This window comes from Gossypium arboreum, chromosome 6 (assembly GCF_025698485.1).
Source record: "Gossypium arboreum isolate Shixiya-1 chromosome 6, ASM2569848v2, whole genome shotgun sequence".
NCBI lineage: Eukaryota > Viridiplantae > Streptophyta > Magnoliopsida > Malvales > Malvaceae > Gossypium > Gossypium arboreum.
The window spans coordinates 8,861,056-8,877,371 of record NC_069075.1 but is presented as its reverse complement, the minus strand read 5'-3'; the positions used below and the strand labels follow the sequence as shown (position 1 = coordinate 8,877,371).

General features: G+C 32.6%; 2 protein-coding genes across 3 annotated transcripts; one reads left to right on the top strand and one right to left on the bottom strand.

Annotated features, from left to right (window-relative positions):
- Nucleotides 1-5,788: 5,788 nt before the first annotated feature.
- Nucleotides 5,789-8,294, bottom strand: LOC108484218 (PHD finger protein ALFIN-LIKE 2). Of its 2 annotated transcripts, XM_017787925.2 has the most exons (5): nt 8,079-8,294; nt 7,959-7,991; nt 6,981-7,203; nt 6,476-6,596; nt 5,789-6,376 (listed from the first exon to the last, which is right to left on the bottom strand). In XM_017787925.2, the coding sequence occupies exons 1-5, from the start codon at nt 8,164-8,166 to the stop codon at nt 6,128-6,130; spliced, it is 714 nt and encodes a 237-aa protein (XP_017643414.1). In that variant the 5' UTR covers nt 8,167-8,294; the 3' UTR covers nt 5,789-6,127. The 2 variants fall into 2 exon arrangements, with proteins under 2 accessions (XP_017643414.1, XP_052886186.1); XM_053030226.1 differs by lacking the exon at nt 7,959-7,991.
- Nucleotides 8,295-11,697: 3,403 nt separating this feature from the next.
- On the top strand, nt 11,698-12,843 carry LOC108486033 (putative pectate lyase 2). The gene is made up of 2 exons (XM_017789853.1): nt 11,698-12,395; nt 12,489-12,843. The coding sequence occupies exons 1-2, from the start codon at nt 11,698-11,700 to the stop codon at nt 12,841-12,843; spliced, it is 1,053 nt and encodes a 350-aa protein (XP_017645342.1).
- Nucleotides 12,844-16,316: the final 3,473 nt, after the last annotated feature.

Here is a 16,316-nt window from a genome sequence, read left to right as displayed (position 1 = left end):
AAAAAATTGACTCATATTGCGAGAGGTGAGTTGAGCCTCAGGACACACTGAGGTAATTTCAATTTCTGTTGTCAAAAGAATCAACTCGTATTGCGAGAGGCGAGTTGAGCCTCAGGTCACACGCCGAGGTATTTTCAATTTTCGTTTTTCAATTTCTTCCTTTCAAAAAATCAACTCATATTTCGAGAGGTGAGTTGAGCCCCGGACACGCCGAGGTAATTTCAATTTACATTGTCAAAAAATCAACTCAGATTATGAAGCGGCGAGTTGAGCCTCAGTCACACGCCGAGGTATTTTCAATTTCCGTTTTCAATTTCTACCTTTCAAAAAAAATCAACTCATATTGCGAGAGGTGAGTTGAGTCTCGAGACACGTTGAGGTAATTTCAATTTCATTGTCAAAAAATCAACTCAGATTGCGAGGCGAGTTGAGCCTCGAGTCACACGCCGAGGTATTTTCAATTTCCGTTTTTAATTTCGCCTTTCAAAAAAAATCAACTCATATTGCGAGAGGTGAGTTGAGTCTCGAGACACGTTGAGGTAATTTCAATTTCTGTTGTCAAAAAATCAACTCAGATTATGAGAGGCGAGTTGAGCCTCGAGTCACACGCCGAGGTATTTTCAATTTCCGTTTTCAATTTCGCCTTTCAAAAAAAATCAACTCATATTGCGAGAGGTGAGTTGAGCCCAGTGACACGTTGAGGTAATTTCAATTTCATTGTCAAAAAATCAACTCAGATTGTGGCGGCGAGTTGAGCCTCAGGTCACACGCCGAGGTATTTTCAATTTTCGTTTTTCAATTTCTGTCTTTCAAAAAAAAAATCAACTCATATTGCGAGAGGTGAGTTGAGCCTTGGCTCACGCGCTGAGCTATTTTCAATTTCTGTTTTTAATGTCTATTTTTAGAGAGTCAATTCATATTGTGAAAATGAGTTGAGCTCAGGAGCACATGCTGAGTAGAGAATAAAGATTGAAGCTGATTGAAGACGTCACATTCTATCTCCTTAAAGTTGCAGTGGAGTTGATCGAGGGCATCAGATCTTGCCTTTCTGAAGTCGCAGAAGAAAAGACCACAAACCTTATCTCACTGAAGCGATAGAAGAGAAGATTGAAATTGTAGATCTCACCTTTACGAGTTACAATGAAGTAGATCGAAGCCATAAATTTCATATCCTTGAAGTTACATTGGAATAGATTGAAGCTACAAGGCGTATATCATAAGATGCAGTGGAGTGAACCAAAGTTACAAGATGCAGTGGACTGAAAAGGGACTAACTAAACAAGAAGAGTTCCAAAGCAAGTCAAGACCTAGCAAGACCGGGCAAATTTGGTCTTCCTTGAAAGTCTTTGCTCTATTCCTGTTGCACGACAATGAGCAAAGAGGGGCAGCTGTAGAAACCCAAATTGCCTGGGCCCGATTTCATCAAAACCCAACCAAACCTCTAAACCCACTAAAACCCTTAACCCATGACCCATTTACATCTACCCAAACCCATTACAAAACCCAAATATTAAACCCAATTCAAAAGTCCATTAAGCCCCCCCCCCAAAAAAACCTAACCCCAAAAAAAAAAAAGAAAAAAGAAAAACCTAACCAAAAAAAAAAAAACCAAGAAACCCTAGCCACCTAGCCACTTTCCCACTTGCCCTATTTTTCCTCCCATTTTTGATATCCATTGTTTACTACCACCACCTACAAAATAGAAAAAGAAATAATAGAAAATCATGTAAAAGATGGCTATAAAAAGCCATTCAAAAATCATGTAAGGAAGGGGGGATTTTACAAAGATTGAAAAAAAACACAAAATCCTTCAAATTTTGAACACAAAAGAAACATCAATAAAAAGTTGCATCTTTTCTTTTTCCTCTTCTTTCAATCTTTTTTCTTTTTTTGTGTTGTTTTTTTCTTTCTTTATATATACATATATTGTTAAAAAATTTTACCTTTTCCACCACCCATAATTTGGCGGTAGCCGATTTACGACAGCAAGCGACAGATGATCGACCAGTGACCACCCCCTTGGCGGATTTCCTTTCCCCCCCCTTCTCTCTTCTTTCCCCTTCTTTTTTAGGTATTTTATATATATTATGTATATATTTTTAATGCCATTAGTTATATATTTCTTATGTATATATTCTTAAATACTATTTATTATATACATATATATATATATTAAATACCATATTGTGTATATATTATTATTACAAATTATTACTATTGCTAGTATTATTATAACTATTATTATATTAGTGTATATTTTATGTACATATGTATATATATATATATATATATTTTTTTTGCACATATCATTATTTTATATTATTGTTGTAAATTTTTATGTATATATTTTTTATGTACGTTTCCTAATATTTTCTTTTATTGTAGATATTATTATTATTACATACTTTTATTATATGCATATATATATATATGTATTTTATGTACATATTATTATTTTATATTATTATTACCAAATATATCATTTTTCCTATTTTATTATTAGTACATGATTTGGTTTTATTTTGTAAATATCATTATTATTGTTATTCTAATATTCTAGTATTCCATGTTAATATTTTTCATTAATGATATCATTTTTTTAAGGTCCTTTATCTATTTTAATTTCTCACTTTAGGAATATTTTTCTCATGTTTTAATTAATTTTAAAAATAAGGTAATGTGCCGATTTAATATTAAGCCATCGATTTTATCGCTATGTTGGGTGAAATTAAATGGCTTGTGTTAAAAAGCAGGACACCCTTTCTAAAAAAAATCGAAAACTAAAATTCTCATTTTTCAATCGGATCACGATTAAATATTATATTGAACTCGTATTTTTGAAAATCAAGTCAACACATGTTTATGAGATACCAATTTTGGGCGTCGCGAGGGTGCTAATACCTTCCTCACGCGTAACTGACTCCCGAACTCCAATTTTTCTCTGGACTTTCATGTAGACCTAAATTTGGCCTTCTTTTTGTTTTAAAATAATTTTATTAGGTGTCCGATCACACCTATAAAAAAGGATCGGTGGCGACTCCCTTTGTTAATAAAATCGAAAGTTGATTTTCAAATGTTTAATAAATCGCCACAATTAGCGACCAAGCGAAACTAAATTTTTTACGTCACTACAATGATCAAAACTTATAATGAAAGTATTAAAAAAAACGTTATTTATATTATAATAATTTAATTTTAATTTAAATAATGTATTTGAAGAGCTCAAGTCCAACATTTATTTTGATTAATTTAAAATTTGAACCGATCAATTTATTTTACTTTCATATCCAAGATTCATACCTAACCTTAAACAATTGTTTTAAATTTAATTTCATGATTAACAAAAGATATTATTTAATAAAATAAAATAAATTGAAACCCCAATATAGCAGGGATTAAATATTAGTTTTATTTAAATTGAAATATATTTATGCTTCATGTTCAATCTTTTTTAGATTAGATTGTATTGACTTTAGTTTTAAATTTTTGGATTTAGTGTTATCTCAAAATTGGATTTAATTATTTATTTAAATACTGGACCTCTTATTTTATTGTCAACAAAAATCTTATTTAAATTTTAGATTTTTATTTTTTTTCAAGAATTTTTTGAATAAAGTTTAAAATTAGCCATGGAATAAAATCTTTTTTCAATAATTGTAGTTGATGTAAATCACTATGCCGGTAACATTAACGGTCATGAGAGTTTGAAAGTTTAATTGAATGTGTTTTTGGTTAAAATTTAATGGATTTTTTCGTCAAAATTTAGAGGCTTATGTACCCTTTAGCCAAATTAATTTTACTAGTGAGAGTTAAGCACTAATAAATACAAAAGGGCCTCGGCATAGGTGGATGTGGAGTTCTTATTTAATTAATATAACAATTTCATAAACTTAACCTTAATAAATATGTTTTTGTAAAACTCAACACCTGTGACTGTTGAGTTCAATACATTTTCAATTTTCACAGTTTACCTTAAACCTAACCCTGATAAAAACATTCTATTAAATTTGACACTTATATGTCTTCAGTTTATATTTATTTAAATTTTCATCATTTACCATAAACCTAATCCTAATGAATTTTAACTATTTATCTCAACTTAACCCTCATAAATGAATGTCGACGCATATGGTCATCTACTTTTTCAAGATTTTTTTTTTGTCATATCCATAAATACCCTTCCCTTCATTTGTTTGTTTCATGCAAATTAAAGTTGCCTTCCACTATTATCAACTTCCTAAGAAGTATCTTCAAATCTTTCTTTTTCATCGTAACATTGATCTTTTGAACCCTACCATGACTTAGTTAAGGGAAGAAACTCATATTGCTTTAGTAATCGTTGATATGGTATTTTTTATTATCTTATTAGTTAAGCAAGTATTTATTTGTCATTAAATCTTTGAAATTAAAGTAATGTCCATTATCAGATGTTGGATCAAGAGCTTGCTCGAGTTAGAGGCCATAGTTATAACAAGCTTTTTTTGAAAGTATCTCAACTACCTCATATTTCAATATGGTCATCGTTGTTAGAAAAGGTAAAGATCAGAAACTCCTACCTTTTAACTCTCATTTGGTGAAGCAACAATCATATTGGATGATATACCCTAATTATGAACCTTCTAGTAGAATCAATCGTTATTACCGGTGTGATTGAATTTAACCTTGAGCTAAAATTGAGGAGATTAATTAGCCATTATCCCGTCAACAAAGATCATTTCAAAGGTGGCAAAATGGATTTCACTAATTTGCATACATTGGTCGAGTATCCACAAATAGATTATGTGAAGGATGAAGAATTTGATCAGTATTTAGAGCGTGCATATTCTATGTCATCAGTGGGTTACTCACGTATTTGCCACTTAATGCATTTGTCATTATTGAAAAACTTTGCTCATGTTCACCTAAACAACAGTGCCATATAAGCATTAAGATAGTTGAATCAACTGTCGTTAACAGCTACTTTAATGCCTATAAATATTAAGTTATAGCCGCCGCCAATTATTTTAAGTTGCCCACTCTGGTCTTAGCTAGCCTACATTTTTTAATTGCGTATAATGGTTATCCTTTGCTAAAATATTTAAAACGAAAATCATGAATATTTTAATTTAAATATATATATATTTTATCCAAACGATAAATTGTTGTTATTATTTATTTGCACCTAAATCTTTATGAATTATCCAAACAATCTGGAAATTCCAAGGCACATGAATATTTTATTTTAAATATATATTTTATCCCAACGATAAAATCTTTATGAATTATCCAAACAATCTGGAAATTCTGAGGCACATGGAGGGGATGATTTCTCTTTCTTTTCTTAATGTTTATGGTTGTGGGCTACATCCTTATTTCACAACATAAAAGGAATTATAAAAATATTATATACAACACAAATTAATTATATATTAAATTTTAATAAATATAAAATATTTTAAATATGATTATAACATAATAAATAACACAAAAGGGTACATGAATTGTCAAGTCTAATAATTTATTTTTCCACATAGATAAGGAAAAATCGGTTTAAACCCGAAATAATCCAGTTAAGTTAATTCAGACAGTCACATTTTTTAAAAACGAAATCCAGCAAGTATTAAATTCGAATTCCAATATATGTAACCTTTTCACTGAACTCCAGATTGAGTATTTTTGTATTCAAAAGAAAAAGGACATAGGAAGTTAATTTGGTTAATCCATGCAAAATATGCAAACATAGGAAGTTAATATATATATGTGTATATATATATATAGCACATTACTGAAAGTAAATGGGAAATTTCAATAGGGGAAAAGAGAAAGTATTTAAACTGGACATGATAGATGTTTCTCTTGTACATAAAACCTAATCGATTGGGAATTGGATCAGTCATTTGGACATAAAAGCAACTAAGTATCCACTCAATTCCAAAATATGAAAACCGAACACAAACGTAAAGCCTATGCATCATTCATTTTGTATGCCACTACATGTTATTCATGTACCTAAAGAACCGAAGCGAATGGCTTGCGATTCTAGGGAGGATAGGCCAGTAACAACAGAATTACGCACTCATTTGCCCATAGCTGCTTTACAACAACATCGGTGAATAAAACCAATCGGGGTTAATCCCTCCATTGATGACTATTGCCTTACCTTCTTTTGGCACAAAGGACAGTTGTAAAACTTAATCATTTCTGCCTTCGCTGGTGTTATCTTCACACACTTTCCATGGTACCACCGTTCACAGTTGTCACAACCAATCCAAAACTCATCGGAATTGTATCCTCCCCCACAGATCCCACAAAAGGTATCACCCTGCTCTTCTTCATCCTCCTCGTAACTATTATCAGCTATCTTAGGATTGTTTCTCGGCTGCCCATCGAGTGACCTCTGAAAGGCAAAAGGTGGAATGATAAATACAAAAACCAAGCAAGCAAAAACGATGATACAGAGTTCTGATTAACAGTTCGAACTGCATTCATCATTCACCTTAGTGCTATTTCGTGATTTGCTTCCGCTCTCTACTGTGGGTTTGTCTTTGACCTGCTTCCTTCCAGTAACAACTTCAAAGATGGTGGGAAGATCGTTTATCATGCTAAATAATCGCTTTCTGTGGAGTGAAAGGCACAAAACTAGTGATTTATAGTCCTATCACAACATCAAATGCCAAAATCTGCCACTGCATACTCATCTCAGATATATACACATATTCGACACTCACATATGAGTCCGAGTAACAGCGTCAAGCATTCCAATATGAACATCAGTACTGATAATTTTTCAAATTTCAGACTCAAGACTCAGGTTCAACTAGTCTCCTTCCTAATTTTTTTTCTTTGTTTCATGTCAAGTTATAGACATTCATATTTCAGTATGAATAAGATATATAACAGCATAGCGCAAGAGGGAAGAGATGGATCATAAAGACAATCTCAATGCACAATGGTAAATCTACAGTTCACATGGAGAAAAGACAGATGCCAGAATAGTGTACCTCTCATTACGATTAAGTCGAGCCCCAAAGTAGAAAGCCACAGAGAGCAACCAACAATCACTATGCACAGCAACCAGCGAAAGCCAGTCTTTGCGGTTCATCCCATCTCTTGCAAAATTAATGCCCAAGGCCGGCTCAGGGAGCTCAGGTGGAACTTCCTCTGCAGGTAAAGCTACCTCCCATGCCTCATTCGGGTGACCATACAAACACAAGTTCTCCTTATCTGAGCAACAACAAATTAAAATAAGTTTAAAAGCTTCACTAAAAACTGCAAATTCAAGAGCCTATGGAAAGCAGATCTTGGAGTTCATGGCTGCTCAATTTGGTATCTAAAGGAAAATGCAGGAAAAAAATGTAACTGGTATGAATAAATTACCATATTTTCTCAGTACCCAAAAAAAAACTCTAGCAACCTCAAAGACAAAAAAGAAAACTTCAATTAAAAATTTTCAAAAGAAGCACTCAAAATCCCAAATTTGGGAGCCTATGGAAAGCAGAAACTTGGACTGAATACTCAATTTGGTACCTAAAAGAAAATGCAGGAAAAATGTATTGAATCTGAATAAATTCCTATCTTTTCTCGGTACCCAAACACAAATTCAAGCAGTCTCAAAGGCAAAAAGAAAACAAATCTGCATCTAGATTGAATAGCAGACATAAAGACGACAACCCAAGGGCACACACACACATGCACTAAAAAGCAACTCAGTTGAAATTTACTTGAGAAGCCAGTCAAGACAAAGATTGAAAATCTAATGGCCTATGAAAAAGCAGAAAACTTGAAACGATTAAGGGAAATTCGGCTTCAAAATCGAACCGAATCCAATTCCATCACATAGAGACTACTCAGTTAACTCCAAAATTAAACGCACCACAAGCAAAAAAGAATTTCCATCTCAATTTTCGAGTCAACTTTTCCCGGCAACCAAACATAAATAGCAAAACTGGAAAAAAAGAAATTAAAATGCCCAAACTGACCTGGATCGCATTGCGAGTAGAAATCATCTACATCTGATCCAATCCGCACGGAACCATAAACAAATTAATAAAACCCAAAATGGAAATTAGGGTTTACAGAAAAAGAGAGAAAAAGAATACCACAAGTGAGAGCACGAACAAGAGCGGAGTGTCGAGCGTTGTAGTCTTTGAAGATCTCTTCAACAGTACGAGGACTAGAGGAAGCCATTTTTTTCTTACAAATAACTATGAATTATTATAATTAAAAATGTAACTCTGTTTGTGCAAAAAAGGAAAATTGTTCTTTATTTCGAAAAAAATTACAGATCTTTTTGTTTGTTTGTTTGTTGTCTGAATAAAGAGAAAAGAAAAGGTTTTTAGCAGATTTTCATGGAACATAAAACAAGGCCTTGTTTGGTCTTGGCCCAAACCAAAATAACAAGGGCGTGTTTGGTCTAGGCCTCTAAAGATCACAAGGCCATTTTGGTTTATAATCATAATTATTTATGGATTTAAATATATATTAAATTTATAACCCAAGTTATATTTTGGTACCTTCAAGAAGTCCATAAATTGAAAATTTTGATTTTATAGAATTTAATTAATTAGGTAAACTATAAAAAGAGTCATTTTTGTTTGTCTCATATTACATTTTAGTCATTTATGTTTGAAAATGTTACGTTTTAGTCATTTATGGTATCGTTTTGTTACGAAATGGTCATTTTGCTGTTAAGTTCTGTTACCTCTCCAAATGAGTTTTAAATGCTAACTTGGATATTTAACTGAGACAATAATAGGTTTTTAATTAAATAAATTTAATTAATTGAAAATTTTAATTAATTACACCTTGAACTGGAAAAAAAAAACCGTTCGTCTTCTTTTTCTTTTAGTTTTATTTTCTATTTTGACTGAAAAATTATTCTCATCCCAATTGGACATCCAAATTGGTATTTAAAAACCATTCGAACTGCCACGTAGGATTGCCGTTAGGGAGGAAACGAAGCTTAATGGTAGAGTGATTACTTCGTAACAAAATGATAATCTAAGTGACCAAAACATAACATTTCAAATATAAGTGACTAAAATGTAACCTGGGGCAAACAAAAGTAACTATTTTTGTAGTTTAACCTAATTAATTTTTTATATAAAATAGTTATAACTTTAAAAGTATTTTAAAGAATTTCAGCCAAATATTTAATTTTATTGCGCATAATTTTTTGTTTGTTTAAGGTAGTAAAAATAACAATGGATAATTAGAGTAATATATTTTTTGATTGAAGTTTATGCCAAAAACATGATATGATATATTAGATCGGTCTTATGCATGTCAACACGTATCTTACTCTAGACTTAACACGTATTTGTGTGGTCCCATACACAATCTCATGTGTGGCTTCGCAGAAAAATGTAGGTACCCATCCTGCGAACACCTATTATCATGTTAGCTCGATAGAATCCGGCCCAAACCCATTTGAATTTTGGGCCGATGATAACAAGTAGCATAACAAGTTTCATTCAAGAATGCATAATACTATTTTTGTAGTTCACACCAGATGGTTGGTGTTCCAATTACTGGTTCTCTAAGCTCAGACAATAAGGAAACAAACCACGCAATGCCAGCAACAGCATTTGCAATGTTGCCATACTTAACATCTGAAGGGGAGCGAGCAACCAGATGCTGCTTCTTGGAGGACCAAACAACAAGGTTTCCTCCCAAATAAATGCAAAACCCTAAAGTAGATCTCCGATCCTTAATAGAACTACCCCAATCAGACTCAACAAAGGTTGTTAGGGCAAGTTGCGTAGCAGGTGTAAACAGAAGACCATGAGACAATGTCCCTTGTAGATATCTCAGCAGTCATTTCACTGCCTACCAATGCTTATCAGTTGCAGCTTGCATGTACCGATTGATTTTATTCACGGCAAATTTAATATCTGGTCTCGTCAAACATTCATATTGTAAACCACCAACAATACATTTTTACTTCACAACCTTGTCAGCAGATAAAGGTTGACCGTCTGTAGCAGACAAGGTGGGAGATGTGATCATTGGAGTGGAAACAGACAAGGAACTTTTCGGCTCAGCTTTTTACAAGAGCTCAGTGATATACTTCTTTTGTGACAAGAGTAGTGACTTGTCTATGAACCTCGATGCCCAAGAAATAATTCAATTCTCCTAAGATTTTCAATGAAATCTGCTAATGCAAATCCCTTATAACTTCATCAATAGTGTGAAAACAATCTCCAATCAGTATAATGTCATCGACATATACTAAACATCATTATGTCTTCGAATGAACAAAGAAGGGTCAGCTACAGAAGTAGTAAACATCAGCTTGTTTTATGCTCATAGAGAGCTTTTTTTCAATCCAACACTAGAGAGTTGCCAGTATCATCATATTGCTCAAATCTAAGGGGTTGGGTCATATATACTTCCCCAAGAAGCTCCCCGTTCAAGAAGGCATTGTTAACATCTACTTGCCTCAGCTGCCATTGATGATTAAAAGCTAAAGCAATGAGAGTGTGAACAGTGCATGTCTCCGCCATGGGACTGAATGTATCATGATAGTCAAATCCAGCTTTCTGTGCATATCTCTTGGCCACCAGTTGAACTTTATAGCGATCAAACGTGCCATTAGCCTTTTTCTCAACTTTAAACAACCATCGACAGCCAACAACTTTTTGATTTTCTAGTAAGGGAATTAAATCCCAAGTTCTATTCTTTTGCAAGGCATCTAGCTCAGCATGTATGGCTTGCTGCCATTGTAGATACCTCATGGCTACATGAACATTTGCAGGATCAAAGGGAATATTAGTAGCATTATACACATGAAGTTCTGGCTTAACAGTACCTGATTTGCTCTTGTAATCATACGATGAGTGTTGATAACATGAGCATCAGCTTGTCGATGTGCTTAATCTAAATCTTCATCTTGCTGGGGTAAAGAATCACCAACAACATCAGTTATATGTTCAAAAATCATTATAGAACTTGAAAATAAACTTATATTCGAATTTTTAATCAATTTAATCTTTCATTGGTTCTTTAAATTTTTAGTTTGTATTACATGTCGGATTGAGTTATATATCAATTTTTAAATTCATTGGTTGAATTGATAAATTCGATTTGTTGAAGCTCAACTTATTTATTCCTTATCAAATAGAATAATAAAGGGTAAAATATAAAAATAGTCTTTATTATCAATTTAATCATTTTAGTCTCTCTACTTTTGAATATTTAAATTTCAATCCTAACTCAAAGGGTAGTCATTAAATTCATTTGTGACATGTTTATGAGTATTGTATCAAAATAACAAATTGACATGACATTATACTGGTGATAATCTATTTGTCACATACAATTTTAGAAATAGCAAAATATAACTTAACAATAAAAGTAACGTCTACCATTTAATTCATGATTGAAATTTCAAAATTCTAAAACCATATGACTTAATTGACCAAACTAGAATATACTCAGTATACGAATTAAATACGCAACTTATGCATAGTACAATGACCACTAGTAAAAATTCACTAAAAATAAACAAATGAAACAATTTTTTGTCTCATGAACAAATTTTTTAACTCTCAAATTCGGCAATTTTTTGCTGTATAAAACCATCAACAATCTCTCCTTATTCTTCCATCTTCCACTTAAGAAAAGAGTACAACAATGGCTACAACATTATCTTGTTGCTTCACATTGGTCGTTTTCATGGCCATTCTAATGGCAAGTCCTAGTTTGAGTTTGGCTAATATGAATGTAATTGATAAATGTTGGAGAGGGAACCCTCTTTGGCGTAGTCAACGACAACAATTGGCCAAATGCTCCGTCGGTTTTGTCGGCAAAATGATCAACAACATTGGTAAAGACGTCAAGAAATACAAGGTTACAGATCCTTCCGACGACCCTTTGAATCCTAAATCAGGGACCCTTCGTTATGGAACCACAATGATCAAAGGAAAAGTATGGATCACATTCAAAAATAGCATGACCATCACACTCCAAAGACCACTTCTTTTAAGTAGCTTCACTACCATCGACGGTCGTGGCGTCGATGTCCACATAACTGGCGCTGGGTGCCTGTTGGTGTACCAAGCGACCGATATAATCATCCATGGGCTTCGCATCCACCATTGCAAGGCCCAATCACCTAGCATTGTGATGGGTCCAAATGCGAAGGTGATCCCTTTAGGCCAAATGGATGGAGACGCTATAAGATTGGTCACCGCAAGGAAAGTGTGGATTGATCATAACACATTGTATGAGTGCCAAGACGGCCTCTTCGATGTCACTCGCGGTTCCACCAATATCACCGTGTCAAACAACTGGTTCAGGAACCAAGACAAAGTTATGCTCATCGGACACGACGATGGTCATTTGAGGGACAAAAACATGAAGGTCACTGTCATTTTCAACCATTTCGGACCTAAGTGCAACCAAAGAATGCCAAGGTAAATAATAATTATAGATCGGTGAGCTCCATGTTTTTTAATGCATATTTAAATGAATTATTTGAAATTGTTATTTATTAAATTATATTGCAGAGTTCGCCATGGATATGCACACGTAGCGAACAATTTCTATCAAGGGTGGGAACAATACTCTATTGGTGGTAGCATGAGCCCTAGCATCAAGAGTGAAGCCAATTTTTTCATCGCTCCTAATGATGTTGGGAACAAAGAGGTAACATGGAGAAAAGGAGAGAAAGGTTTATGGAAATTTTATTCTGTAGGGGATGTATTTAAAAATGGAGCATCATTTAGTAAGCAAACAGGTGTAGGTGGAGCTAAGCCTAACTATAACCAAGAACAAAATTTTAAAGTTGTCGATGCTGGATCTGTTAAGGAATTGACAAGTGAATCTGGTGTTTTACGATGCTCTAGAAGTTTAATATGTTGAAAGTAATTTGTGTTGGCTTCTCAAAGAGTAGGACTCGAGTTGTGATGTTAACACCCTTCCCTCTAAATTGTAAAGAAAATGCTAATGCTTTACTTATATTTTGTTTGATTTAAAAAAAGGGTGAATATTTGTACAAGAGAAAGGGGATATTATTATCATATTGATATTCATATATGTGTGTCTATTTTGTTTTGTAAATAATAAATGAACCTTCGTCTTTTTTAACTTTATAGAAATCCACAAAGAAATCCTCTTATTTTAATTTGTTAAAATTCAATTATTGTGCTTTATGTAAATTCATAAGTTATTTTGAAATCAACCATTCAGGTTTATATATTTAACATTAATTTTTCAATTATTGGGTTTAGCAAGATTTTGGCATCACATTGGTTCTCCATTTGGAATTGTGGGCAGTGTTTGATGGATTGGAAGTGGTTTGGAGGAGAGTTGTACATGGCCGGGACTAACAAAACATTAGGTTTGGGTTGAATCCCTAAAAAGTAGCTTAGATTTTTTTTTTCAACTTTAGTCCAGATAAAAATGTTAAAACTCAAGTATGGTTTGGCTTGACCCATATTATTTTTTAATTTTATTTTTATATAAAAATTTAAAATATAATACACCAAATACATTAAAAATATTAAAATAAATCTTTTCTAAAAATTGAAAATGAGTTAAAAAAGTCTTTATACTTAAGAAATATTAAGATAAGTGCAACTTAACAAGCAAATAACTCTAAAATAGTAGCAAAATTAACAATAAAATAAGTGTTATACAATATCCAAACATTAACAACAAAATAGTAGTAACATAGTAGTGGAATGGTAGCAAAATAGTGGAAAAACAATAGTAAAACATGGAAAAACAGCAAGGTTTATTTTTTTTTTGAAAGTTTGGGTCGAGTTGGGTCTGGGCCAAAAATCTTACCCGAGGCCTATCCCATTTTCTAAACGGGTCTTTTTTTTTTTTGCCCAAGCCCATTTTTCTAACCAATTTTTTGCACAAATCCTCTCATTTTTCGGGTTAGCCCAACCCAGTCATGAACAACTTTAGTTTGGAGTAAAGTCAGGCGCTGCTCAAGTGGGGGGCATGTTTGTTCATTGGTACGACGTGTTAATATGCAGTTATAGCCACAATCAATGGAAAATTCGAAAAAAAAATTTAACAAGCTGGAAATTTAATTATAATTTTTCATAGATCCAAAATATAAGTTTATTATGCATTAATTTATAATCTAAATGCGTTTCTAAAGTGATTAAATAACTTTTTTTTTCATTCTTAGGGATGTTAAATTGCAATTTTATTATATATTAATTTATAATTTTTATTTATAAGAGGATTGTTTTACAAAATTTTCATTTTTTTGGAAGGTTAAAGTACAATTTCACTATATATATTAATTTATAATTTTTCAATTTATAAAGAGGCTAAATTGAAAATTTTCAAATATTAGGACCAATGTAACACCTTTAACCCCGTCCTGTTGCCAGAACAAGATTACGGAGTATTACCGGTCAATACAGTATATTTATACGTAAAAAAGAATAAATGCATAATTATACATTTATAAATGCATAATTATACATTTCTTTATGTAGCTTTAGTGGGTCCACAATACTTAATAAGAACAATTAAACAAACTGGGGCCCGATCGGAAGCTTAGAAAATTTTTCGTAAAATTTTAAATTTTCTTCTTTTAAACAGTACCACACACCCGTGTGGCTAAATTTAACATACCTGTGCAGCTTGGGACACGCCCGTGTCCTCAACCCGTGTGCAACACTGACTTTTAAACACGGCCATGACACACGTCCGTGTGGCCTACCCGTGTACTAAACTGACTTTAAGACACGACCGTGGCAATCAAGGCACATGCCCATGTGACAAATCATGTGGTCTCAAAATGAACCTTGTATTTTAAAATTTACCAATCCTGCAAATTGTAGACAACATTTCAAAATTTCTCCATTCAATTAGTCCAAATATGGTTAAACACACTTAATACTCATTAAACCATCATATCATAATTTAACACGTAAACTTAATAATGTCTTAAACTAAACCATTTCAAACACATTTTATGTACCATCCAATACTTACTTTAAACACTTATCACGTATCATTATCAATTATCAATTTACTTATTCCACTATTACAATCACAATCCAATATGACACTTAAGACATCTTAGATACATGCCATTATCATCAATTAACATACTTTACCTTATTGAGTTCGAGATCGGCCTGGAATGCTGATTCAACGATCTGACTTTACCTTAACCTGCGCACGGAAACAAACCGTACGCTGAGTATGAACTCAGTTGTATTTCTGTAAACCAATACTTAAAATATAATATATACATAAAATCATATAATGATCATAATTATATAATCATTCAATTCATAAATAAACTCTTCATAATTCACTTAATCTTTATCATTTATTAACTCGATTAGCTTTTCAAATGAATTCATAAATCATCTAAACATTAATACTTTCCATTCGTATGTTTTACTCATACTTCAGTCCTCGTTTTAGTATCAATAAACATTTATAATATCAATCAATTTATCGGTTTTATACAGTAACATTCCGGCACTCTATAACGATCGATTATGCGATATGATTATTTATTCAATAACAGTCAATTATTCCGTAGCAGTCAACCTTTAATACTTTTAATTACCCCTATTAACATGACTCGGACCTAGACGGATACACGGATCCAACCTACACACCGGGGATAGTATACAGTGTTTCATCGGCCAAAGCCGAAATACATCAGAATGATAATAATAACGATATAAAGATAGCAGTACACAAAGTACCTCATCGGAACAAATCAAAGCGATATGATATGATCAGTCTGAGTACCTCTTGAATGAATCTGGAGCATCCACGATGAGTCGCCACATATAGTATCTTATCGACTCACAATCGAAATATCCCTGAACACTTCCAATCCTATGGCATGCCAATTATATCCGACTAGCCCGATACTGTTAATAGGGATTTTAGTAAACTTTCAAATTTTCAGTTTCATTTCAATACACTTTTCCATATTCACATGCAATTCAATTTCAATACAATATACATATTTCAATTTTAATATAACATACATTTTAATTCATTTTCCAATAATCACATATTCAAATATTTCATACTTTAATTCTTGGTCACATATCAATCATGATACAACAATTAATAATCAAATTCAATAAATTATAAAACATTATAATTCTTAGCTTAGCATTTCCATTCTCAAGCAATTCAAATATTAACATAACAATTAACTATTAAGTTCAGTTTATAGAAATACAAACCGTAGTTTTCGAGCTAACTCCCGTTGTCTTCGCCTTATCCTTGCTTAACCAAGATTTTCCGAGACATCATTAGCTACGGGAATTAATTAAATATTATTAATACACTATCATTAAATTTTTCACATTGAATATTTCAATTTCTATCCA

Excerpts from the sequence above, each read along its gene's own strand:
- LOC108486033 (XM_017789853.1), top strand. The coding sequence starts at position 11,698 with ATGAATGTAATTGATAAATGTTGGAGAGGGAACCCTCTTTGGCGTAGT. Across the intron at positions 12,396-12,488 it reads TGCAACCAAAGAATGCCAAG|AGTTCGCCATGGATATGCAC; the intron begins GTAAATAATAAT and ends ATTATATTGCAG.
- LOC108484218 (XM_017787925.2), bottom strand. The coding sequence starts at position 8,166 with ATGGCTTCCTCTAGTCCTCGTACTGTTGAAGAGATCTTCAAAGACTAC. Across the intron at positions 7,204-7,958 it reads CTACTCGCAATGCGATCCAG|ATAAGGAGAACTTGTGTTTG; the intron begins GTCAGTTTGGGC and ends GTTGTTGCTCAG. Across the intron at positions 6,377-6,475 it reads AATCACGAAATAGCACTAAG|AGGTCACTCGATGGGCAGCC; the intron begins GTGAATGATGAA and ends TTTGCCTTTCAG.